The sequence below is a fragment of the Poecile atricapillus genome, chromosome Z (assembly GCF_030490865.1).
Source record: "Poecile atricapillus isolate bPoeAtr1 chromosome Z, bPoeAtr1.hap1, whole genome shotgun sequence".
In the NCBI taxonomy this organism is placed as follows: domain Eukaryota; kingdom Metazoa; phylum Chordata; class Aves; order Passeriformes; family Paridae; genus Poecile; species Poecile atricapillus.
The window spans coordinates 15,594,384-15,621,382 of record NC_081289.1 but is presented as its reverse complement, the minus strand read 5'-3'; the positions used below and the strand labels follow the sequence as shown (position 1 = coordinate 15,621,382).

At 39.6% G+C, this 26,999-nt stretch overlaps 1 protein-coding gene across 1 annotated transcript in view; it reads right to left on the bottom strand.

The window, feature by feature from the left end:
* The window catches only part of LOC131573406 (glycogen [starch] synthase, liver-like), a 42,354-nt gene that overhangs the window by 2,437 nt on the left and 12,918 nt on the right, over positions 1-26,999 (bottom strand). The window contains exons 6-16 of the mRNA XM_058827345.1: positions 18,955-19,099; positions 15,077-15,194; positions 14,551-14,671; positions 11,807-11,913; positions 9,817-9,876; positions 9,094-9,172; positions 8,064-8,177; positions 5,635-5,761; positions 4,253-4,348; positions 2,319-2,482; positions 1,086-1,166 (exon numbers count right to left, since the gene is read on the bottom strand). Coding sequence (XP_058683328.1) covers positions 1,086-1,166; positions 2,319-2,482; positions 4,253-4,348; positions 5,635-5,761; positions 8,064-8,177; positions 9,094-9,172; positions 9,817-9,876; positions 11,807-11,913; positions 14,551-14,671; positions 15,077-15,194; positions 18,955-19,099 — 1,212 coding nt within the window. The remainder of the gene's footprint in view (positions 1-1,085; positions 1,167-2,318; positions 2,483-4,252; positions 4,349-5,634; positions 5,762-8,063; positions 8,178-9,093; positions 9,173-9,816; positions 9,877-11,806; positions 11,914-14,550; positions 14,672-15,076; positions 15,195-18,954; positions 19,100-26,999) is intronic.

Genomic DNA, 26,999 nt, shown 5'->3' with positions numbered 1-26,999 from the left:
AGCCTCTCTTCTCAAATTGGTGCTAATCTGGACTAGGCAAGAACTGTTTGAAGGTGTGCCTTTAAAGAGATCCCTTGCAGCTCCAGCCAATGTACCATGCTCAGATGAAGGCAATACCTTGCCTTGCTTTCCCTAGAACATCCTTTCACAACTTTCCACTATTTGGTTGGTGCAGAACATCTCCACGGCATTTAGCAGAAGCAAAAATTAGAACTGCCACTCTTCCAAGGGGAATTTCTAGGGCCAATTCCTCAGCTGGTCCGAAGTGGCATAGTTCCATCCAGCTCAGTCTAGATCATCTGAAAACCTGTTCCTGTGCCACACCTGGTAACCCCTGTGTTTGGATCTGATACCCGTAAGTTGTGGTTTAACCCCAGTCAGCAACTGAGCCCCACACAGCCTCAGCTCGCTCCCTCCTGGAGGGGCTGAGAAGAGAATCAAAATGGGGGAAGTGGGAAAGCTCATGGGTTAGATTAAGACAGTTTAGTAGGGAAAGGAAAAGCTGTGCACACAAGCAAAGCAAATCCAGGAATTCATTCCCATTGGCAAGCAGGTGTTCAGCCATCCCCAGAAGAGCAGGGTCCCATCACCAGTAATATTTATTGAAAAGACAAACGCCAGCACTCTGAATATCCCCCTTTCCTCCTTCTTCCTGCAGCTTTATATACTCAGCATAATGCCAATAAGGTCTGGAATGTATCTTTGGTCAGTTGAGGTCAGCTGTCCTAGCTGTGTCCCCTCCCAACTCCCTGTGCACCCCCAGCCCCTTGCTGGTGGGATGAGTAAGGAGCAGGAAAGTTCTTGGCTCTGTGCAATCCCTGCTCAGCAAGAGCTAAACCATCCCTGCATTATGAGCACTGCTTTCAGCACAAATCCAAAACACAGCCCAGCTACTGTGAGGAAAATTGTCCAAAACAGCACACTCCTGACTGGAGACCGGGTCTATAACTTGTTAAGCTTTTAATTAGGAGTTCCTACTTCCCTTTACTTAAACACAAACTTGCCAACTCTCTTCTCCCTCACACTCTTCTTCTCTTTCCTTGTAAAGCAGTTAAAATGAACTCATGCCCAAAAGCAGACTTTACCTTTGGTGGAGCACTTGGTTCCATCTCAAATTTATCTGGGAATGTTCTGCTGAGGGCCAAGTGTCTGGCATGCATGTAATACTGCAAAAAACCAGAGAAGCTATTACAAGCTATTAGAAATCTTGATTTCTAATCAAGAGATTAGATTTAAGCAAGGGGGGAAAGGAACATAAAATGAGTTTCTTCTAAAAGATGGCTGAACAAAGGCTAAAGTGTTTTCAGATAAGCAAAATCCAGCTGATATCACTGCTTTTACTGTGAAGTGAGGAGACATTCATGGCAGATTCACACCAAAAAAGTCTGGAACAGATGCTGAATAAGGTGCCTGTAAGATGTATTAAGGTGGAAACTAGGACTTGTCTTGTTCAGTGTAGTTCCTATTGAGAGACAGGTATTCTTTATCCCTCAGGAAAGAACTGGGTTTTTTTTAACGAGGAAAATTTATATCTTTGAGTACATATGTATTACACTTAAGTTTTAGACTCATTCAAAGTCACTTTGGACTGCACAAAAGCATGTGTAACAGTGACAGAGAAGTAACATTTATGAGTTCACTTATGCTTGGTATTTAAGAATTTGACTAAAAATTTTTAGATCCACTGTATTCCTGAGTTTGCAGCACATGCAGGGAAAAAACAGCATGATATATCTTATGCAGTGCTGGGAACCATATAAATACTAAGGTTCTCACACAGGTATCAGAGCAGGAAAAGGTCCAAAATAGTTTATAAAACTGATTTATGTGCATCCACTTTTTTAGTGCTGCAGACTTGAGAACAATACTCTGCTACTGTCTTCTTAGTAGGTGGTACTGTAGTGCTCTCTCTGTTAAATTAAATCCACTACTTTGCATTTAAAGCACAGAGGTAGTTAAAGAGTGTTGAGGAGCCACAGGGCTCAACAGCTTTTCAAGAAGGATCATAAGGATTTTTGGAAGTGTTCAGAAGACTTTGGAACACAAATCCTCCTTAGTGTAGGCTTGCCAGCAACACCAGGTTTTAACACTGTGTTTAGCACCAGAAAGAGCTCGGTGGTGTGACTGGATTCTGCTCTAACCTACTCAGTCTCTCCTTGCCACTGGAGCATGGAAGGATTTCACTGAAATGTGCAGGCTCTGCCTTTAGCCCCTTTGAGTGGGGAATTTCAGCAGCGTGCTGTGTCATTGCAGCACCGTGCTGAAGGCTCTGGCTAGGCCTATGAGCCTGGAATTGTTAATGCCTCTATGCCACACACCCTGCCCAGGTATTTCCAGTCCAGGAGGTCCGAGAGGCGCTCGGTGCGGTTCCTCTGGATGATCCTCTGGCGCCGGTTCTGCTGGCAGAACCCGTACAAGAACTGGGTCAGCTGGTTGCACGACTCGTCCGGCGAGCGGAACCTCCTGTCCACGATGTAGATCCCTGAGGGACAAACGAAAGGCCAAGGTGAGTGGGACTGGAGATGGGATCCCACCTTCTACACTTCCAATCTGTGTCATGTAGCCTTACAAATGTTACATGCAGTATATCCTTTATAATGTTAAAAGGCAGCCACAACTGGAACATTTGCTGCCATTCTGATGGAACGGAGAGATGCAGAGGAATATGCAATTTTTTAAACTTTAATTTTCTTTACTTTTCAGGCTGAAATTCAGAAAATTCTTCAAAACTTAGAGGCTTTGTTGTTGCTCTGTAAGTATGTCCACAAGAGTTAGAGTTTCTGGATAAACACATATAATTTTTATCTCTCATAATTCTTAAAATACTGGCTTCTTAAAGAAAACGTAATCTAGTGCTTTCCTAGCTTGCTGTAGAATTCACAAGTGTGGATGGACAGAATCAGGCTGTAGGAGAGAGGCTGTGTTTTCTGTAGAAATAAAGGTGTTTCCATAGAGACAGCTAACTCATATACATCATTCAACAGACAATTCTGGCAGAGAGAGGGCAGAGGTAAGCTTTGCCTCTACATTGTTGAGATGAGTACTTTATTTTTGCCACCTTCCTTAGACCAGGGTGTTGGGGAAGAAGAGGGAACCGGACCTTGTAGATCTCTTAATGGACATGACAGATGCAAAACTACCTTAATGAAGTGTCTGGGGCCAGCACAGTAATTTATGTCAAATCACATCTATGCTTTGGCAGAGAAAAGCAAGTGACCAGTGTTGTGTGGTTTTTCTGAAGGATCTCAAAGACATGTCCACCCAGGAAGGTGTATCTATATTTAGTACCTGGCTCTAACCCTTGCCCCTACATTGGGCAAAGGCGGCACCAGTGTGGGCTGTCTCTGCCTTATTGTGGAAACAAGCCCAGGTACTTGGAAAGAGGCCCTAGTTTGGGAACATATTCAACATATTCACAGAACCACAGAATTATAGAATGGTTTGGGTTGGAAGGGACCTTAAAGATCTTCAGGTTCCAACCCCCTGCCATGGGCAGGGACACCTTCCATTATCCCAGGCTGTTCAGAGCTACATCCAGCCTGTCCTGGGACGCTTCCAGAGATGGGGCATCCTGTTAGCCCTGGCTAAGCAAGGAGGAAAAGATAGGGAGGGCTGTGCCTTGCTCTGTGCCTTGGGGAGGCCACAGCTTTAGTGACAACTGCACCAGTTCTAAAACAGGGACAATCAACCCTAAAAGGAGGATCTACTGAGGCAGAGGATGACTGAAGAGGATATTGTCCTGACATACCAGGCAGCCACTGGCATACCAGTCATGAACCATTTGTAAACCTTCCTGAGCAGATCATTATTTGAAGTAGATTCTTTTTATTTCCATGGCTATTTTTAAGTGTACATGGTAATTTAATATTTGTTTGGGGAGGGTCATGTCACTGGTCTCAAAGTCCCAGACTATTAGGAGAAGCAGACTTTCCCTGCTTCTTTGGAAGGCTCAGAGTGTTATAATGCAGCCAGAGGCACTAAAGGGAAATGCTGGGAGACTCAAGTCTGATATGAGCAGTGATGAATTTGGAAGGATACAGCAGACAAAAGGTTAAAGGGAGATGAAAAAAAAAAAAAACCAAACAACAACCTGGAAAGGGTTTGGATAAATATGAAAGCTGAAATCACTTGTCCAACTTAACAAGATATTCAGAGCTCTGAGTTACAAAATTGAGGAGTAACAGCATGGTTGCTGTGCTTTTTGCTTTTCTAACTCAGAGGTGATATTTTGATATGCTGTTAAAGTTTTCACCGTAAGCTTCTGGGTCAGCAACATGTTCCTGCATGAAACAGCCGAATCCAGAGAGGTTTGTGGTTACACTGGGAATGCCCATCACAGTACACTCAGCTGCAGAAAGAAACAGGCAAAAAGGGTTTCAGGGAAATACACCTGCAATGGTTTCACCTTAAGACAAAAAATAAACCAAAATAAGCAGACAAAATGTCCCATAACCCTAGAGCTGCTCTGAAAATGTCAAGTGAAAACTATAATAATGTTTTATTGTGGATTATGGGGAAAAAAATACAGAAAGAAATTTTAAACACAAAATTCACCCTGTGTTTGCAAACACATTTGCATTTCAGAGCAGGTAAACTGAAAACTTTCTGGGAGCTCTGTTTTGAAACAGAGAACCCCAGTATATAGTCAGGACTATTTACATTTTAAATTGGAGCCTAATGCACACCTATGTTCATTAGCTGCTCACAACTCTTTACAAAACTGAATCTCTTAGGAGCAGGAGTATATCAAACTTTGGATTTTGATGGCTTGACAACAGGTCTCTATAGCAAGAAGAAAAACCCAACAAAACGAAGTAAAAAGCCCACCCCAAAACAACAAGCCCCATCATTAACTCCAGACTGCATTCACAGTAGATGTGGAGCTACTTTTATAAAATCAAAAAATATATGCATTTTCTGTAGTTTTTGCTGTCACAGCCATGAAAAAGGATAACTGCTTACCCTCTTCAAAGAGTTTTTGCCAAGGAGCCTAAGCCTAACCTAAACCAGCATGCAGACTCTTGTCTTAACAAAGTGCAAAGACATCTACATGGCCTTCATTCATATGAAAATAAAACTGGTGTCTATAAAGTAGTTATAAATACACCTTAAAAAAGCAGTCTTTGTTTCTGGGAGACATAAATGGGTATTGACATAGAAAATATTTGAAGTCAGAATCTATATGCTGTGTGCATTTCTAGAAATTTCCAGTTAATTCAATGAGATTCACTACCACTTCATGTATTTATGTTAAATAACTTAGCTATGGTATTACATAATTCTCTCAAACTTGTTTTCTTGAATTAAATCCACTGAACTCTGTCAGCTGACAGCATCAGATTTCTTGCACTGCTTTTTTTTTAATTTACATTCCTGCACACATTCTTTTAAAATCCTCCAACCAAGAATTAAATTTTAAAAACTATTTCTACTTCTAAAGCCATAGAAAATTGAAAGATTACACATTAGCATGGGAAAGAGTCCAGTGCAGGGACAATTTTGCCAGCAGTAAGACCTTTGCATGGCAGAGAAAACAGAGTCTAATGAGCTTTCTCAGCACTCCAGAAGGAACTGGCTGCCTCAACAGAATGCCTGTTCATCTTTCCATGTTAGTTAAGGCTACAGAATTCCTACCTGGAGTGTAGCCCCAGGGTTCATAGTAAGATGGGAATACACCAAGGTGGCAGCCTCTAACAAACTCCTCATAGTCCAAGGGCAGCAAGGGGCTTGTTGAAGAAAGAAACTCTGGATGTAGGATCACCTGGATATTCAAAACTTGTGTTAGGAGTGAAAGAAAACCATCATTGCTATATTTCTCTTATAAAAACGCTTAGGCAACTTATTCACCCTGGTCTTTTTCTAAGTATCTGGACAACACCTCCTTTGACCATTCATCCGTTATCTACCCCACTTCTCACACTACAATGCATCCTGCCTGTGTGCATTCTTGTCCTGGAAATAGTACTGATAATGAGCCCTTTTTTTACTGGACAGGTATTTATCCTTCTTCATCAAGGTGGCCCATGTGCATTGAGAATTAGGCCTAAGGCTGTGGCATTTAGCAAGATTTGGTCTGTTGTACAAAGGTACAGAGGATTTACATAGGCCTGGAGTGACAGGACAAGGGGGAATGGCTTCACACTGACAGCAGGTTGTTTGGATATAAGGAAGTTTGGATATAAGTTGTTTGGATATATTCTCGCCTGTGAGGGCAGTGAGACCCTGGCACAGGTTGCCCAGAGAACCTGTGGCTGCCCCATCCCTGGCAGTGTCCAAGGCCAGGTTGGATGTGGCAAGCTGGGATAGTGAAAGGTGTCCCTGCCCATGGCAGGGGTTGGAATATTAAGATCCCTCCCAAAACAAACCATTCTGTGATTTTATAGGGTGCCTCATTAGGAGGAGGCCTCAGGCAGACACAGCACTTCTGAACTTCACAGCATTCCCTGAAATAAAGGCACGTTCACTGTACTCTACAGATCTCCCATGAACAGAGGGAATTTTGAAAACAGACACATTATAGTCCTGTCACCACAAACCTGTGCCTAGGCCAATTGATCTTGCTGAAAGACAGCTCTAAAGACCAAACTTAATTCACTGCTTAGTTGAGAAGTGCCTTGTATGTAGTGCCCAGTCAGCTTCAGGAGGAAGAAACATGAGGGAATGGTTTAAACTGCTCTGGGTTTATTTCCCTACATGAACATACCAGAGCCATTATTCCATGCCCAGAATAAGTTTTTATCCCTTCTTAATACGATTGTTATGCTACTCACTTGAGTAAACAAATTAATGTACTCAAACAGTAAATGGGCTGTAAACTCATTTTGCAAGCTTAGTTGATCCCAGTGATTCCACTGGAATTCAGGTTATTTTTCACATGCCGGCTGTGTCTGCCTAGATATGTTACACCTCTCTCAAAACTACTTTCAAATTGAAGTTTACAGAATTTTTTTTTCATTATATTCAGCTCATTAAGTATTAAGCTTGTTCATGCAGGAGGTAATTTTTCAGTGGTAATGACAGACTTTTACAAACTTGACATCTGCTGAGAAGCAGAAGGAGATGTCTGCTGTGTTGTGTATTATCTGTTCTGTAATGCTTTCAAGCAGTTAATTCTGAGGCATTTTAAACTACATTTGTACACAGTGCATCCTTCCCCCCTTCTTTTGTTATATCTCATGTATTATTACCATATTATGATCCCAGAATTCAGTGGAGTTAGTTCATATATTAAGCCAGAAAGAAGCAACGAGGAAGTGTAAGAAAATATTTACTCAGGTATAGCCATGGGTTTAAAAAGAAACTGAGAATAAGTGATACGTCGTTGTTAGAGATACCCTAGATCTGGCTTTAAAGAAAAGGTTTGGAAGAGGAAGAGTTTTAATTTTAGGTTCAGCTTTGACTAGATGTTGAGATAGTCATAGTTAGAATGTCAGAGATTGCCAGAAAGAAACCAATTTTGGCAGACCTGTGAAAGCAGGAGATGATCACTTCTGTGGTTTGACAAGGTAAACATGGAAGTAAGGAAAGGATTTATTTGAGTAAATTTAGTTTCAAAAGGTGATGTAAACATGAGCACGGCATGAACAGGAATTCTTTCTGCTCAGGATCAAAGCCCTGGTTAATCTTTCACAGCAAATGCTGGGTATCAGGGTGTTCCTGTTAAGAGATGAATCAATACTCCAGGAATGTCTGTGCTCAAACCTTGGACCTCCAGTTTTAAGCAAGTGAATCTATGTCAGAGTTTTCTATCTGGGTGCAAATGACCCATGGCACTTTCTTGATTTCAGAAGTAGCAGCTCCTCATTCAGTGAAGGAGGCAGCAATGAAAACAACTCCCTATCCTCAGACTTCTAATTTGAAATTAGCTTAGCTAAACAGCACCTGAGGATCTCTGTGCAGTGAGAAGTTGTTATTCCTGGAAAGAGAGGAAGAGAGAAGAAGTACTCTAGCAGTATAATACCACCTTATCAAGATTTTAACTGCACTCCCTATGCTAACTATGCAGACTGAGAATGTCCAAAGAAATCCCATTTTGTATCTAAAATGAGAAGGCCAGAACGCACTTTCACGCGGTCTGTGCGGTTGTTGAACAGCCCAATACGCCGGATGGTGTTGAGGATTGGGTCATTGCTGTCATCAATCATGTTGTGGGTGGTCACTGGAGGCAGAGAGTGTCTCTGAAAACAGAAAAGGCAATCCATAAATCAGGCAAACTCTTGGCAAACAGTCCTGTTGCCATTTCCTAAGGCTACTGGAAGACAGTGGTAGCCGTTGTCATTTATGTGAATAAGCTTAATTTAATCAAAATAAATTCATTTGTACTAACATTTAGAAGGTCCCATCATTTAATTTTGAAGATTTTTAGTCAATGTTGTATCTCCTTAGAGTTTGATTTCACATATTTAATAAAATTATAAAAATCCAGGCTCAGGAACAAGTTCACAGTTCAGAATAAAATAATTAGCAATACATGTGACCAAAAGAATATCCAGACACTCCCCAAAAGATTAGTTTGGGTCATACTCACACTAAAAATAATCAGAGCTGATTTTAAATGTTACTGATGAGAATTGTATTTGCTGAAAACTTCTTCCTAACACACACATACCACTATTTGTGGAATTGAAAAGCCACAAGAAAACTGTTTCTTGTGGAAAAGTGTCCATGACAGGACAAGAGAAAATTCCTCTCCCTACAAGGACTGATGAAAGATTATTGTATAGCTGGTACTGTTTTAACATCCCAGGTTTTGTCTCTATGTTGTCAGTTGAGAAAAGAAAAAGTTGGGCAGGGAGAGGAAAGGTTTCTGGAGGTTTTATTATGGTTTCTTATTCTTGTAGTCCTGTTAATAAAGTTTCTTTATTCCTTTAAAGTTTTAAGCCTGTTTTGTCCTTCCCCTAATCCACATCTCACAGCGGGAAATGAGTAAGTACCTTGGTGATTTTAGCCAGCACTAAATCCCACCACATTATTTGATGCATTAACCAGAAAATTCAAATTAACAAATCTAAACCACTACACATACACAATCCTTTTACATCATCACATTCATTATTCAGATTAGATGTTTATATAAATAACATATTTTCTGACCTGAGTTGAAAAGATGGCTCTTTTCATAATGCTTATGTCATCTCGGTCAAGAATCTTGTTCAAGTCTGGGATTTCTCCTCTGCAAAGGAAACACACAATCAATTTTACCAAATGACACATTGTCCTTTTTGTAAAGATAATGATGAAATGGCCAACAAGGTCTGATCTAAAGTTTGCTGATATCAGCATGAACCTTTCCTTTGTTTTCATGGCCCTTCTATATTCCCTATATTGTGATCTCCCATATAGTTGGTGATCTGCCAATTAACTTTCAAAAAAAGGCCAAAGAATTGGTTTCATCTTTTTTTTGGACACAGTTTTTTTTTATTGAAGTTCCAGTCATCTCACCTGTACTTTGGGTTATTCACTTCCACCTGTCTTCTGAAATGGTATGACCAAATCACTAGCCCATTTTACTTTGCCTCTGGTGCTTTTTTAAGCTGAAGTAGCTTGTTTTTGACAGTGGATAAGCTTTCGTGTTACGTAGACATCGCCTGTGTCTCTTATGACTCTTTCCACCATAGGCTACTGATACCTTTATTATTTTTCTCTGTGATTCGCCTGTTAAACAAGTATCTTGTTTATGGTCCCATATCTTTCTTCCATGCCCTACTATGGCTGTCAAAATTCCTTACACAAAGAGCAGAAGCACAAAAACAGCACAAGTAAAGCCACCTGAACATGAGGCGCTGCAAGGCACAGCAAAGCAATCTATTCACTCACTTCAGCAAGGCGTTGTAGAGCTTTCTTCCAAACTTTTCTTTCACAGATTGTGCAGTGTCCCTAGGAAGATAAATAAATATATGTATAAAACAGGAGAATCCAGGACAAAGACAGTACAAAAGAGATTTCCGCTGTTGGAAATTAAACTGATATACTGCTGGAACCAAGGATGCAGAGGCAGACAAAGGTCTGGTTCTAAAAGCTTTTTTCTCCAGCCAGCAGCTGTGCTGATGGATTCCAGCAGAACTGAGGATTTGACCTGCACCTACAGATGAGTGCACTGGGAAAGCCAGAGTCAGGCTTTACTAGGGATTCCTTCTAACCCTCTTCTCTGATCAGTAAACCACATGCCAGCTGTGAAAAAAAGAGTCATATATATGACCCTACATACTGTAATGTGATCATTAAAAATGGACAGAGAGATTTCCAACTTCTCTTGACCTAGAAGAGAGATGCAAGATATAAGAATTAAACAAATAGGGATTTTTCAAAGCAAGCTTTCCCCTTTACTTTCTGCCCTATTTTCCAACTCAAAGACTTTTGGAAACAAGTGTTTGACTAAAAGGTAGTTTGACTTAATTAGTTTGCAAAACAAAATACTTCCTGAAAAGCTCAGGCCAAGTTTTAAGCTATTAATGAGGCCTGTGTCAGACAAATGTTGTATTTTAGCTAAGGAAGAACTCCGGTGAACCGCTGTACTGCATGCAAAGAGTCACTTTTATTATTCTGCCTGTGGCCTGTTGTCGAAACAGCAAGTGCACTCTAAATTTGAGTAAATCTCCTGTGGGTAAAGTTCGACTTCACAGAACCTTTCCTGCCTTTCTGATTTCTAATTATACTTTAGGCTAAGATGAAAGTTGTTAAGTGAAATCCTAAACTTTACCAAGCTGGGAATCCACATACCTGTTTTTAAGGTGCTCCCTCCCAGCTCAAAACAGACAGAAGAGTGGATGAGTTAATTTTGGGTGAGTTGTAAATCAGCCAAATATTAAGCCACACTGATCCAAACCCCAGCAGGATAGTTCCCACATGACTATACTTTCATAGATTGCCACGCACAATGTCTATAATTTAACCCAGATGGGATAGACTGCTTTTTCAGAAGCAGAGGAAAAGAAGGATTTTATACCTCAAGTCAGCCATCACATATTCATTTGTTAAGTGCTGTATTCCTTTATAAGTGCCAACCTCTTCTTGTCTTTAATTTCTGTGGCATCCTGAAAATCATTTGATATTATTATGGAATACTGTTAGCAGGTGGGTTTATCCTGGAGTTCAGATTATGACCATGATAATGCTGCATACAGTGATGCAGAGGGTCTTTTGTTTTTCACAGAGAAGAACAGCTGAAAGCAGTCTTTTCCTATCACAAGGCAGTTAAAGTGAAGGTTAATCCTGCTCCTGCTTTGCTTTTTTGTTTTGAAAGTTACAAAATACGTAGGCTGTGACAATTTTCCCTCCATAACTGTAAGTTTCACTGCTTGGTTATGGCCACTGCCATAATGTTGTAGTCCATATAGAAAATTACATACAATTGTTACCAATTGCTGATCTTCTGGATCACACAGTGCAATTTCTGTATTTCTAAATAAAACAGGATGTATAATTGATTTATTTTTTCCACAGAGAAGCTCACTGTGAAAAATGAGAAGTCTTTATTTTGTGGGAGCTGTATGGAACGTCCAAAGGGAGTACCAGAAACAGCCAGAAGACATCCAGAATACTGGATTTTCTAGAGCATTTGACTTTATTGCTGCTGCTAATAGAACAGCAAGGCAAGTTAACTAAAAATAACTTTGGACAAACAAAAGAAAACAAACTAAAAGGAGAAATATTTGACCTTATTTATCTTTCCCATCTCTTTCATCCCTGACATACATTCTAGTTACCCACAATCCTCAGTTTTAGCAAAAAGAAGGAACATAACTCTTCAGCTGAGACTTTTGCATGAATCCACATCAGATTGTACCAGGGTGGGAATGGCAATTACCAGAGCTGCTTACGGACTGCTTGTCCTTTCAAGGTTTCCACATTGAAATTGTTGGTCTTTGCTGGCATGATGAAGAACACAATAACTGTAACATCAGTCTTGTGAACCTACATGACAAAAAATGGAGAGGAATTAAAAAAAATAAATCTCATTATTATTATCTCATGGTTATCACATCCAACTTTAAGCATTAGTCACAGGAAATGCCAGATGCACTTTGGTTTTCCAGGAAGGCTCAGATCTTGTAGCTCTTCCTGCAAATGAAGTTTTGTCAGAGATTGACAGAGATGTCACCCAGCTTCAATCTGGGCAATCAGATCTTCCTGAGCTCTCATGGTTTAGAGAACACGGCTTTGGATGTGCACATAAACTGCAGAAAAACAGAAGTCCTACACACTTCTTCACCTGACACAAACTGTGCTGGCTCAAAGGAGTGAGTGTTTGGTGTGCTAGCTGAGGCATGTCTAGGCATGAGATGAGGGATTTCCTACAACAGCAACTGTATGGGCAGAGAGAGAGCAACCATTTTCTACCTGAAACCCTGGCAAAGAACCTGCCAGACACACAAAAAGACACAAGTAACTTCTTGCTCATCTCTCCCATCTAGCTACTTCAAAGGCAGAAAGCACTTCCTGTAAATTCTAACCCTTTATTTCTAGATGGTTTCATTTGCTAGTTTCTCCTGTGCATGAACAAGGCTGAAAATACCAGGTCCATTCATTGATGCATGAACGAGGTTTTACTCCTCTCAGAAACTGTTTAATGAAAAGCTAAGGGTGAACTCTGTTCAGAGCTGTAAAAATTAAATTACTTTGACTTGCCTCCATTTCAAATTTTAGATACATAAACATGCTGTTAGTGTGCCTTCTGTCAGACTGACATAGGGGGAAATGTATAGTATAAGATAATCTATGGGAGTCATCTATGCTGCTGATGTTAATTAATGCTCTTCCCTGCCCTCTCTTCAAAGCAGGTTCCAAATCCATCATGGCACGATCCAGTGTGCATTAACATCTCCCAACATCCCTATTTTATTTACAGAATTTTAGTAAGGTTTTCAACCAGCAGAGGAAAATGTCTCCATAAAATAAAACAATTCCATGCAATGGTATGTACTTTTTAGGTTCAGGAACACCACCGGGACTTGTTTAGGAAGTACCACCATTTCCAGATTTGCAATTAGTACAGGCAGTCTGCTACTCCCAATGGAATTACCTCTTGAAACAATTACAGAGTAAGTGTAGTTAGAACAGCTAATCAGATGTCACCAACTGAAAGAATAATGCAAGAAATCCAGGCTCAGCTTATGGAAGAAGCAACAGTACACTGTTTTATAGAGCCTGGGAAAACTAGCCTCAGTTTCCTTTAATTTCCATCAGCCTTGTTTGCAATGGATGTCATCAGGAAGAATTTCTTCACAGAAAGGGTGATGAGGCAGTGGAAGGGGCTGCCCAGCGAGGTGGTGGAGTCACGCTCCCTGGAAGTGTTCAATAAATGACTGGACAAGGCTCTTAGTGCCATGGTCTAATTGAAAAACTGGTGGTTGGCCAAAGGTTAGACTCCATGATCTTGTAAATCTTTTCCAACCTTAAAGATTTTATGGTTCTATGATATAAATCATTAGCTACAAAAAGAGATTGCTGCAATAATTGCTCAAGCAATTCTTTCCCTCTTATCACACAAGACCTTCCATGTTACCAGCATTCACAAAGTAACAGCCACGTAAATGCCATTAATTGGCAGCTGATGTTGCACAGCACTGCCAAACAACTAACTTCTGCTGTGGAAGAACTACTTCAGTTCTGTGAGGTGATCTGTGTGCATGAAGGGATTAAAAATTTCCAGAAAATCCAGAGGCTCTAAATGGCATATTAATGCCATTGTGGTAAAGGTTGTGGTAAAACAAGTGTACTTAGGGCTTTGAACATTGGTGATTCTTTGATCCCTGCTGACACTGCAGTATCATAATTTTTATCCTTATTTTCCATATAATTAACTGATAAGAGTACAAAAGACAGAGTCTAGGACTACAACTAATTGATCCTTGCCAGATGATTGGAAACCAATTAGCATTTTTTCTGGGTATTATTTTCAATATATCAGTCTTTGAGACACACCTGGAGACATTTTCAACACCCTCATTGTAGGTGAGGGCTCTGCTCTGTGATTTTTAACAAGGCCTTGCACTTATCTTCACTGAAGTACTCCATAACGGCATTTAGAAACATTGCACTTATTTTGTAGCTGAGGAAACAGAACCATGAAGAACTGAGTGGCTTCCCATTGCTTTGCACTAGGCCACTGTCACTCTGTGGATTTTAATGCAACATTCCCATCCAGTGGGGCAGCAGTACTCAGAGAATTAAAAGATGACGATCGAGTCCTGATGAATTAAGCAATTTGCTTAAAAAGTGTTTTTAGAATGCAGCTTTAAATACTTGCTTTTATTTCCATCATAATATATAAGCCATCAGGGTAAACTCTAGAATACTATTTTCATGACTTCTCTCTAAAAACCAGGGAGGCAACCATGGATTAACTTCTTGAACTATGTAATTAATTATTTTTAAACTGTCTGAAATCATCATACATTCTGATGGTTCAGGAAGAGAGTCCTCTGTGAATATTCCGTAATTACTTTCCTATAAACCAGAGTATTGAAAGGGAATTCTTGCAGATGACTTCCAGTATTGTCAGTTTGAGCATAAGCTCTATGCTTTCAACAGCTGTGTAAGTTTTCTTACCCTCAGCAAAAAGTTTAATCTTGATAAGGCTTCTAGAAACATATCAGCTCCTTTGTTGGAAAACTCATATCTCCCAGCAATGAAGAAAAACAAAGTCTTGTCAAGATCGAAGTCAAGGTGGCTGAAAGTAAGAAAACAGACAAGAACAAAGTATTTCTCGAGATACAATCAAACAAAACACACAACAGCTTTCTATTCTGGAGGAACTTATTATCCCAAGAGAAAAATGGAAGTGAGGCTTTTCTGCTGTGCTTTAAATTGACTATCTTAATCTGACAAACTGTAACTTGGATAAATAACAAACAGATCAAGATCTGGTGTCTGGTATCACAATCTGTTAAGCAGAGTCAGATCTGGTGTCTAAAATTCCCTCAGCTTCTGACTGAGAAATCCCCGACAGATATTTGAATAAGGTGGTTTCAACATTTCCACTCCTCTATGAAGTACTTGTTAGTCCTCCTGCTTTGGTTTTTGCTTTAAATAGTGTTGGACAAGCATTGCTAATTTTTGAAAAGTAAAAGCATACCCATAGAAATGACCTCGAATGAACTCTTGGATCCTAGCCTTGTACATGGAATGCAAATTCTGAAACTCATGCATTGCTGAAAATTTCTTAATGTTCAAGCCATTTGGGGTGACAACATCTGGAAAAGTAGAGAAAAGGCAGAGGTAGACATCTTCAGAGTCAGAGAAATCTTTAAGGAAAGAACTAATGTGTCTCTCAGCTTTATGTGGGTTATATCTTATATATGTTACTCAGGGGGAGGGAACAGTGCTGCCTCCACACACTGTCTGCAGCATCAAAGCAGCGTTCACCTGTCCTCAGCACTGGGTAGACCCTGCTCTTGAGTCCTGTCAAGACTCCAGTAATGTCTCCGCTGAGCCATATGTTTGTTGTGCAACTTGCCCTTTACCTCTTTATCCTTGATCTCACTGTTGCCTGCTCTATCGCTACAGATTGAGAGCCCTTGGAAGAAGAAACTGTGCTGTACTATGCCCTTGTTTACTATATGGCAAAAGAGATCCATTCTATCAAAACTTCTGAGGACTTATCATAAAGGGAGCATATAAGAAACCTTTACAAAACAGCCTCTCTCCAGTAACCAGTTGCATTTCTCCTAAAAACAGCTGCCGAAAAGTACACTTTACATTTTTTGTGCTGCTCTCCTCCAAGATTCTTAAGGATATCACAATTAGAATTTATTTATTTCCAGCCCTCCTCCAAGATTTTAAAGGATCTTACAAGTAAAATTTGTTCATTTTACTGTTGCCCTCCTCCAAGATTCTAAAGGCTCTTACAATTAAAATTTGTTCATTTCCAGCATTTTAAAGGTAGAGTTTTAGGATATACACAGACACTGAAATTCAGTCACTCTTAGACTTCCTGGTAGATCACAGCAGCTATTCAAAGGCTTGCCCTAAATCCAGCCCATGTATATGGAAAGAATGCCATTTTCTATCCTTTGAGCTGGGTTATGAATGGAAATGAAAGGAAAGGCCAGTACCTCAGCAGATGTATTTCATGGCAACACAACTGACTGAAACAGACCTATACTGATTTATGATACTTGCCTGACATTATGCAAATGCCACAGCCATTTTTAAATACTTCCTTGAAAATTACAGCCTGGTCCAGCAATATATGTATTTCCCTGCCATGTAAGTGATCTCTGATTAAACTTTCACCTGTAAAATGTCCTGAAATGCTCTGGAGCTTTGAGAATCCAGCCATCTCAAAGTCTTTCCAGTACAGGAAGAATCCCTTCCCTGGGTATTTCTGGCCAGCTTATTTCTACTCTCACATTCATTTATCAAGGAGTTTTGGAGAGTCTCACACACCAGCAGCAGCCTGTGTATAACCTACTCCCATGTTCTCTGGTTTAACTGCAGCTTCATTTTCCCTTTCATGAGGATTGGGGCTCAATCCATCTCTTGTTTAAGGCTTTGGGATGCATGACATGGTGGCCCAAAGTTCACTATTTCTGCTGAACATACAGGAATATTTTGAACATGTGTGAGGGATGAAAGAGAACTTGATCCCTATGCTAATTGGTTTGTTGGGGTTCTTTGGTTGGTTGGTTTTTGTTTGTTTGTTCACTATTGGGTTGTTGTTGTTGTTGTTGAATGAATTACCAATATTTTTGTTTGAAAAATTGCCCCAAATAGGTCAAATCAGAATGTTTTGACTTCTGCATCTATAGGAAAAAAACTGGCATTGATATAAGTAATATTAGCATAGAATGAAGTTTTCTCTTAATAGATCACTAACATTCAGAGTTGACTTGTACTATTTCAGAGTCTCCATCTATGATTTTGATCAAATATATACAGATAGGAAGCCTAGATCTAGAACTCAACTGATACCTGAGTCTCTTGGAATTTTGATTCAGTCTTCTCTACTGCTCATGAGAAATATTTTCTATATCTGAGTGAAAACATTAGAAATCGCATAACACTAATTTTCAAACCACAAGAATATAACTTATAATCACTAACAGAATCTTGCTGGATATGTCAAAGATACTCAAGCTTTCGACAAATATGGTTTGATAAATTTTTGATCACGTAACAACTACAGCAAGTGGGACCAGCATAATGCAAACAGTCATTCTGCCAGGTTTAGACTGGTAAATTTGCCTTTGTCCTGCTGCAAAATTTCTCTATGCAATCAGGTTTACTAAATTTTAAAGGGACTTTTCCAAGTGATGAGATTTATAATTTAAATTATAATCCAAGTTTGATGTTAAAGAGGAGTAGCAGAGACAGCTCAATTTTGCACATTTCTGAGTTATTTTTAGCTAGCAATTTGGTTACAGAATTTATGTCTCAATAAATGCAAATAAAAGTTAATTGTGCCAATTCAGCACCCTCCTTTTAAAGGTATATTTTTAAAGTGGATGGAGAAATGTACACATGCTTTCAGTACCTTTGCAGAATTCAAGCTCAATGACCTACTGAAGGATTGCTGGACTTTCCAAAAAATCAATGTCTATGCAGATTTCACAACTTCAGTGAGAATAAATAGTGTGAGAATATGTTCCTCCACAGTTTATTTGTGGTCTTGGATTCAGAGAAACTATTAAAGTACTTATTCCCATCAGAACACACTTTCCACTTAAAGTCGTCTCTTAGGATGTGGGGTGACAATTCCTGAATTTCTTTCTAGCTATGTCAACATGTGTCAGTAGTTTTTTAACCCAAACATTAAGTATATTTACTTGGTTTCTTCAAAGTTGCAAGAATAATCACAAAAAGCTCAGGCCTGTGAATCTCTGTGCATGGAATTCTCTTCAGCTTCAACTGATGTTTTATCTGTGAGCAGCCTGGAGATTTTCTTCCCCAAATTAAAGTGGATTCAGACTCATTTCAGTCTCCTAAAATCCCAAAACACAGACTATGATTTTCAATGGTAGCTGTGGTAGGGAGAAGCCTTATCCCTATATAAAAAAAAGCTTCAAAAGTCTGATTTTCAGAGTGATCTTCACTTTTTAAAAATCAAGACCCTTCAGAGATATCCCAGTTTAAATGACTGAACTTCAGTGACTTTTAAGACATGACTTTCATGCTTAAAATAAAATGAAAAATATAATCTAAGTCCATCATCCTATTGACAGCTAGTCAGGAATGAGGCAAAGGATTTGTTTGGGTTCAGGAACCACAATGTAGCTTAAAGCATTGAAGTTAACCAGGATAACAATCCCAAACTATAGCACTGCAAATCAACCAATAACTCTAGAGTAAGCAAAAAAAAACCACAAACAAACAAAAAACAAACAAACAAAAAAAAAACCAACAAAAAACCCACAAAACCAAACCCAAACAAAAAAAATAATTTGAGCACTGTTATATTTAAAATAACCAAGATACAAACACACCTGCTAAATAGTCTCCAAAACTGTTGTGCAGTTTTTCCCTCATGCTGCTTACCTGCAGATGGAGTACTGAGGTTTATCCCTATAAAGCACTGAGATGATTTAAAGAGAACTTTGATGACACATCAAACTGGGATTGTGACCTTACTCCAAATCTATGGATGGAACAGGACAAGGTTTCTAAGCTTCATATTTTATGAGACTAATATCAAGGGGAAAACCAGAGAAATTATTTGGCACATAACTATTTTTCAAACTCTACTCTTTGGCCAAATAGAAAATACTTTATCTATATGAAGCTTATTATGGTTCAGTTCTAAAGGCATGGAAACCCTGCCACAGACAAAATTCCTGAAGTTGAGGAGTCCTGGCAAAGAAACCCTAACATCCATGGAAATTTGGTTAATAACATAGCCACGCTGTACATGTGTTCTTTCTCTTCATGTCTGCATACCTGTCTCTATTGTGTTCATGCAGTCTAAGTGCAGGCATTTGGAGGAAGTGCAGTAAAAAAAAATAGTTCAGGTCTTACCAGGGCTTTTTTTAAGCATATGTTCTGCTTCTGTAGCTGTGATCTGAGAGACTGTGGTGAATACATGGGCACAGTGTACAGATGCCCGCTCCATACAGTACCGATGGTAAATCTGCCTCTCTCCAGCCTCCTTGTCAATGTCGAACTGTTAAATAACAAAACAAATTAAAAAGACATCTGTGTGAAATGACCATCAGACTGTATCCCTCAGGGAAGGATTCTCCTGCTAGGCTCCATTCCCCCAGGGAATGAGAACCATGTGATTATGCTGCTGTTTTGTCATTCTGGTTTTTCAACTATTTTATCAACCTCAAAGGGTTTGAAAGAGCAAGAGAGCTCTGAGATCCCACTTGTTCCTGAAAAAATGGCAACTCTGCCATGGAAGGATACCTAGATTAATGATCCCATGAAAGGTAAGGATCTGTGGAATTTGGCTTGCTAGCTGGCAATGCATCATGTTGCAACTTCCCTAGGCTTGTTGGAAAACTTGGGAGAGCAGGGAAGTTGCTGGTAGCTGAAGGGGAGAGAAGAAAAAAGGAATGGGGATGAGGACAGAACCTGGGGACTTGGTAGAATGGTGGGAATCACAAGAAGGCAGGAGAGAAATGGAGCTGTGGTGGAGAGGCAGGATAAAAAGCCTCAATCACAAATCCCAAAGGAAAAAAGAAAATAGAAAATTAGACATTTTCTGACACTCAGAGATGTTCTTCCTTCAACTCAACTCCTGTTGTTTGCTGCTTCTTATATTTCAGTTTGAACTCCCTTAATTTTTAGAGGCAGATGTAAGTTAAACTGCTAGATAAGACATTCCAAACACCCAAGTATTTATAAATCACCTTTAAATCTTGCAGCTACCCTTTTTTTAACTGAGCTTGTGTTATCCTGAGGCAAAGAAAATGCACAATTTCCTTGAGCTCATGCTTAAAGGTTCAAATGTTCACTAACAGTGTCCACTGCAAAATCACTACAATGTAATCTAAAAAAGGTGTCAATGCTTTCAATTAAATCACAATCCTCTTAGTCTTCCATGATGTTTCACTTCTGGAAACAGAAGTCTTGAGCCCCTAAGGTCAACAGCATGGGCACCCAATTGCCTGTGTGAGTTTCATGGAGGGTGACAATGGCTCTCAATGAGCTCTGTCATGATCACTGCCTAATGCTGGCTGCACAGCCTGATTTTGATTGTATTTGACTGTGCAACTTCATTGACCATAATAGATTTAACCCCCATCACAGGCAGCCCAGACAGCACTTTCTATAGTTAGGACTGTGTGACCCCTGCCATGGCCAGTTGTTTTTAGCACTTCAGGACTTGGACAGAAGCAAAGCTATTTAGGCTGTGACCTGTCCTGCAAAGCTTAATGCTGGAACAGAACATACTGTGAGAACATTGATGCAATGTGAACCATTTCATGGAACTAGAGTGAAGCAGACAACTTCTTATTTTCACTTAGATATGTGTAGACACAGATGCAGACACAGATATCTTAGAACTGCTTTGCTGAGAAGGTTAATAGCTTTAATTCTGCAGCAGTGCTACACTACTTGTGGGAAATTGGTTTCGACTGTATTAGTTGAAGGTGCCAATCTAACCAACCTAGTGTGACCAGAAAAAAAAGACTCTTGAAAAATCTCAGCTGAAAACTTCCAAAGAAACTAGGTGCTTTATTATGGTATTAATGATCCTCTATATCAAGGGCTTTTCTACATTGGCCAAATACAATTTGCCGCATAAATGCGCTAAATATTATGATACCATTTCTCAGTTGTATCCTCATATATTGTATTTTCCTCATTCCACATAAGAATTTTAGAGCATGAAATACAAAGGATGATATTTTCTCCAGAACATTCATCTCATTTGACAGAAGTTGAGTGGTAGGAAGAGCACAAAGAAGAGAAAAATAAAAGTGAATTAATTTGGCTCCTTATAGTGCCACAGGTTTCAGCATCGTGCCTGGCTTACACTAAACTGATTCATAAGCAGCTCTGAACTGCATATTTGATTGTTCAAACATTCTGTGCAAAAAAGATACAAAATGGGACAGTTCCTTAGCATGCTAGACAAACATATGAATGGGATGGGCACAACTACACTGTCAGAACTATGCAAGTCTTTTCAAACACATTTGGCCTTCTATTAAAAATACTTTTGAAATTGCTAGCAAACAAATAGCTGGTCAAACTTCAAGGGGGTTTTGTTCTCTTTTCTCTTTCTCAGCAAGAATTAAAACGGGTTTTAATTACAAAATGTGATGAAAAATTAAATCTGGGACATGATCACTAACAGTAGACAAACACTCCCTGTAACACTCCTGGGACAAAGGTTCATAAAAAGATTGTTAAGCACTATGATTTATTTCTAATTAACTTTTATTTCTTTGGTTGCATGAAGAGACTTGACATATTTAACACATATTGGTGTTTATTTCTTCATTGGTATTAATTTTTCCATCTTTTATAAACAGGAAGTATTTTATTTTGCATATAGTCCTTGTGGGACACTTGGCATGTTTTTGCAAAGGTACACAATTCCACATCTATTAGGAAGTACAAACAGAGGTAACAGGACTCTCACATTTCATTTGCTCCCACTCTCCAGCAGCTTCCAGCACCAATCAGTAAAGCAAGACCTTGACTTTTGATCTCAGCGTGGAGTAAGAACTGTGCACTTCTGAGCAGGCTAGACAAGTGACTTCAGCAAAGAGCCTTAGCAAAGTTGAAGGGCAGGTTAAATGAAAATTAAATGACGAGACAGTGCAGGTGACAAATTTAACCCACCTAGTCCTGTGCAAAGACAGCTGAGCCTACTCTGACAATCTCCAGAGTTAGAGGTGCTGTGGGGCATGGGACAATACGCTGAAACCAGCAGCACACCAGGGCAGCTCCTCACCCCCAACCCAATGTTCCTGCTCAACACCAAACCCTGCTCTCTGTCCAGCCCAGATCAGGCACCTGTGAACTCTGTTCTATATCCTTCGTGTTCAGCCAGAGTGACACGAGATACCCGTGAAGTGCGTCACGCCTGCTTTTGTTTGTTTGCTGTTATCAGCAAATGGGAGCACTAGCAAAGCCACAGATCACAGCTGCATCAAGAGAAAAAAAAATCTAAGACGAACAGTTTACAGAACCCTTTAGGGTAGAAGAGGCTCTTCAGATCCTTGAGTCCCACCATTTCAGTGATATTTAAAGACCAACAACTTTGACATCCACTTCCCCGTAAATTTATTGGAGTATCCTCTTCCCTGACTGATAGAAACCAGGCAGATTGTTAGAATTTACAAGATGGCAAGGATTAGAAGGTGAAATGACTGCTTTATAAGCCCACTCTAATTTCAAAGCAAAAGAGGAAGACATTCCAAAGGTGTAATGCTTTGGAGCAAAATTTGCATTTTCTGCAATGCAATTCTGAGGGAAAATTTCAGGTCATTTCTGCTTTTTCTATGGATTCATGTAATGAGCATAACATCTCATTCATGTCTTAAGATTTAACATGTTAGGGGTCACAGCAGGTAATCACTGAGTCCCCCAGCATGACATTCTGTTTAAGACAGCTAAGATGAACTTTGAATGAAAAAGAAGTGAATATTAAGCAGTAATGTTTCTTCTGGAAACAGTCACTGAAGAAGTAAATCCAAATCAGCCATTCCTACTTCAAAATTATAAAGACAAATTGCAAAGTGTTTCCAAAGTACAAGAATCATTTGAGAGTGGAAAGGGAGGAAGGACTGTTAGCTATCTAAATACTTGTCTGAAAGAAAGACAAATTATTTGTCACAGTTTGCAAAGAATCTCTAGATACTGATATTAGACTATGCTCTCCTAAAGAAAAAAAAAAAAGTATGGTGAAAACCAACAGAAGTTAAACCAATATAAATCCAAACTGGAATTAATAGATGTAATTTTCCTAAAAAACCCCATTACAATACCTTTGCAGAAATAATACAGACTACCCTCACCATTTAAATGTTACCTCAAGAGTGGATAATATAGCTGTAAATATCTTGTAATTCAAATAAAAGGTACAGGTTTGATGAATGAGGATTTTAAACAGAGAATGAAATAATCTCTCTTGGTCTTTTAAAACAGTGGTACACTCAAGTTCAAAGTGATTCTGCAGGACCAGGGAACAGGTTTGAAGTTCAAATTTCTTAACTACTAAAAGGTAGAATGGAAACATTTTTGCTTCCAGCATAATCTCACAGACTGCCACTGTCTCCCTTAAAATCCAGTTTACATCAATTTTACCTCCAAATTACTCTTGCCTTGTGCAAAGAGAACTTTCATTCTGGTATAGCTCTGCCAGGCCAAAAGAGAATGAAATTTACATTTCCTGGCTTAAATCAGATTTTCATCAGCTGCTCTGCTGACAAAGTGGGTTAGCTCTGTGTAACAGTGAGCACGGTGACAAACTGGACAGTACCACGCTAACTGGAGTAAGATACTGTCAGAAAAAAAGCTCTTGACTATTCATTTTAATTGGGATTTTTAGTACTTTTTGCTTTATGCTTCTTGAGACAGGGTTTTCCACCACTTTGCAAATGAAATTCAGCTGCACCTCCGTGAGCTGAATGAAAATGTTCCAAGTTCTAAACAGAAGTGTTACACACCAGCAAGTCAACCTAAGGAAAAAGGCAATGAAGACTATGACTAACCTTTTTTCCCTTCTTCTTAGAACACTTTTCCCAAAAACTCAAAGTGGTTTTTTTAGTAAGAAGCATCAGAGGCTGAAGCATACAAATTTCTCATGATGCCAGACCAATAGTCCCAAAAATAATTTCAGATGTTGACCTCTAAGATGAAATTCCAGGTTAAATAGTTTCCCAAAATTGGCTGTCTATTCACCTAGGAACTTGTCTGAATCATCAGTGTCTCAGTCTATTTATGAAAGGTGCTGGTCTATTTAAAACTCTAAAGAGATGAAAGGATACCAAAAAATCTCCACGCAAAACAAACAAAAAACGAAATCAGTCCCTTTAAACAATGGGGAAAACAATAACAGATTAATATTCTCAATCTTCAGCTAAGAAGTCAATTCCTCCTGAAGACAGAAAGGCACCACAGACTTAGAGATTTTTTTCAGAGAAATTCCTAACTTTTAGCAATTTTGGTTCAGTTTATCTTGGCAACAAAGAAATCTCACACACCAATGTAAAAGTTACACTGGACATGGAGACAATGGGAAAATGCTCTGTTGGTTGGATTATTTAGACATACAAAAATTCTTAAACTTCTTTTGAGAATTAAACTCATAACAAACCCTGCTTGTTATTGAAATTAGGAAGAGTTGAGTTTGAAAGAGTTCAAGCCAGTAACCCAAAGGTTTAGTGAGCAGTTCCTAGCCCAGTCATCTACCCAGGGTTCTTCAAATAATGAAAAGTAAATAGAAGTAAAGACACTAACAGTTACTGCATGTCACCCCCTGTTTTGCTCTTTTGGTTTTCCCTCCCTTCCTTTCTCCAGGATGGGAGTGAATTAAATGTCAATCTAGGTACTAAAATATGCACTAAATAGTAACACAACACCATTACTTCTGGTGGTCACTGTGCTCCTGAGCACCTGCTAAGAGTTTAACACCCAGGTTCTCACTGGAGCAGAGGCAGATAAATTGCAGCCAGTCCAGATGAACTGAGTTGAAACTGTAAGAATATAGGAATTGTATAAGCTCAAACTTTAATCACAGAATCATTAAGGTTGGAAAAGACCTCAGAGATCACTGAGTCCAACCTTTGACCGATCACCACCTTGTCAATGAAGGCACAGCCCTGAGTGCCATGTCTAGTTGCTAAGCTGTAATGCTGCCTTAAGAACCAGGATCCCATCTCTGACTGAGGCAAAGAGCAGATGGCTCAGGAAGAGGTCAGGACTCACAGAACATTACAGTCTTACATCTATAATGCACCCTCCCATCTTCCGGCCATCCACTGTTCTCCTCTACTAGGCTGACTGGCTTTGCAGGCCCCCTGAAAATGTCCTCTTACAGATTACATACTGACATGTGCCCTCAGCTCATGAAACAGGGGGTTTTGGTAGTGTACAGTTCAGGACTCTACTGATCTTGCATCTTCTAGTCCTGTTTCTCTGTGAGGATGGTTTGACAGTGCAGTGGGAGAGTCCTGCACTGTGTGGGTGATGTAGAACTATCTACCAGGCATCCTAGCTCAGCAATTTGGGGACTTTGTTGGGGAGTCGAAACAAAGATATGAGGTTTCCTCTTTTCTCTGTATGAGCTGTACATGCCTGATTGTGTCTAGGCACAATAAGGCCATGCGCTTTCAATCTGTGCTGCAGGCATTTCTCTGTGACATCTGGCACAATACATCCTGCAGCTGCATCTTTCCCCCCATCTCAGCTGCTACCTGGTGGGAACTGTGTTCTAGCTGTGAAACACTGGTCAAATCTGAGAACTTAATTATACTTCAAAGGAAAATATTTATGCAATAGCACTACAACAGGAAACCCAGCTATTTTACTTTAGGGTGGGAGGGAATGAAATGCTCGAAAAAATATTGCTTCCTCCAAAGATTAAACATTAGGAAGCCCTAAAAGAATCTTCTTCACTGACAAATTGCTTGTTTGACCTAAATAGTTTGCTGCTAGAAGGCAACAACAAGAATATGTCTGAAGATCTAGCTCTCTGTTATTTAATTATGGTATTCGAAATGAGCCTCTTGTGTCTCAACTGCGTTTTGGGCCAAGGTGATCTTTGCACAGCCAAAGAAGTCCTCAGTTAACTTTTCCAGGAAGAGTTTTAGCATCCTATAGAAATATTAAACAATGGTATAACAGTTTGATATAATTTCCTCTATTAGTACCTTTAAATGTCAATCCACAGAGGGTATAAAGCATTACAGCCTAGAAATCCACTATTTTCTTCCCTTAAGTATTATTTACAGCAATTTAGAAAAATATCTGAAATGGATACTTATTTTTCATTCCACATATTCTTAGAATAAAATCTGAATAGACATTTCTGTATTTGTGACATAGCTGATGGTTACCAATGGGATTTGTGAGGCTTTGCAGGATGGATAGTGCCTTTACACGTAAAGGTGTCCATGTAATATATGAACAGAAGAAAATGTATTAATACTGTGGCTAGTTTATAAATATATTAAAGTCTGCAGGATCACTAAGATGTGAGATCATTAACTTTTCTTTTGAGTACACGAACAAGGGTGAGGCCCCCAAATTTATCATGAAGAGAAAAAAACAGTTGCTTTGAGAAAAGAAAGTCTAATTTTCAGACTGCTTGCAGCTCACTGAATTAACCAGAATCAGAACAAACCATTCTATATTATGCATATATACACATAAAGAGACAATGAGGGAACAAGAATGTCTGGACTCCTCCACAGCACGACTGTGATATTCATGCTGCCTTATTAATGCACCTAACAACCATAACTAACTTAGGAGACTAGTATAGATGATTTACAAGGGCCTGGAGTGACAGGACAAGGGGCAATGACTTCACAGTGACAGAGAGCAGGTTTAGATTGGATATAAGGAAGAAATTCTCGCCTGTGAGGGTGGTGAGACCCTGGCACAGGTTGCCCAGAGCAGCTGTGGCTGCCCCATCCCTGGCAGTGTCCAAGGCCAAGTTGGATGGGGCTCTGAGCAAGGTCGGATAGTGGAAGGTGTCCCTGCCCAAGGCAGGGGTTGGAATGAAGTGATGTTTACCAAACAAAACAAACCATTCCATGATTCCATGATTTTCTGTTCCTGAGTCAGGCCAGCAGTACACAACTGCTTAGGCCTTGTCGTTGAAAGACAGTTCCCCAAAGTGTCAAACTTCAAACATCCAACTGAAAATTACCAACCATGTAATTCTCTTCACCGATCTTAGCTAGGGAAGTGCATGAACAATGTGGTTCTTTCATCTACCTCTACCTTCACTAAGTGCTGGAATGGAAAAGCCTCTTGAATTCAGGTTTGTCTGTGACCATGTAAGAAATTCCAGATCATGCAAAGTACCCCAAAGATGGCAGTGCTAAAAACATTTGGGTCCTTGAAACATTGGTTTGTGTTATGCTTTGAGCGGA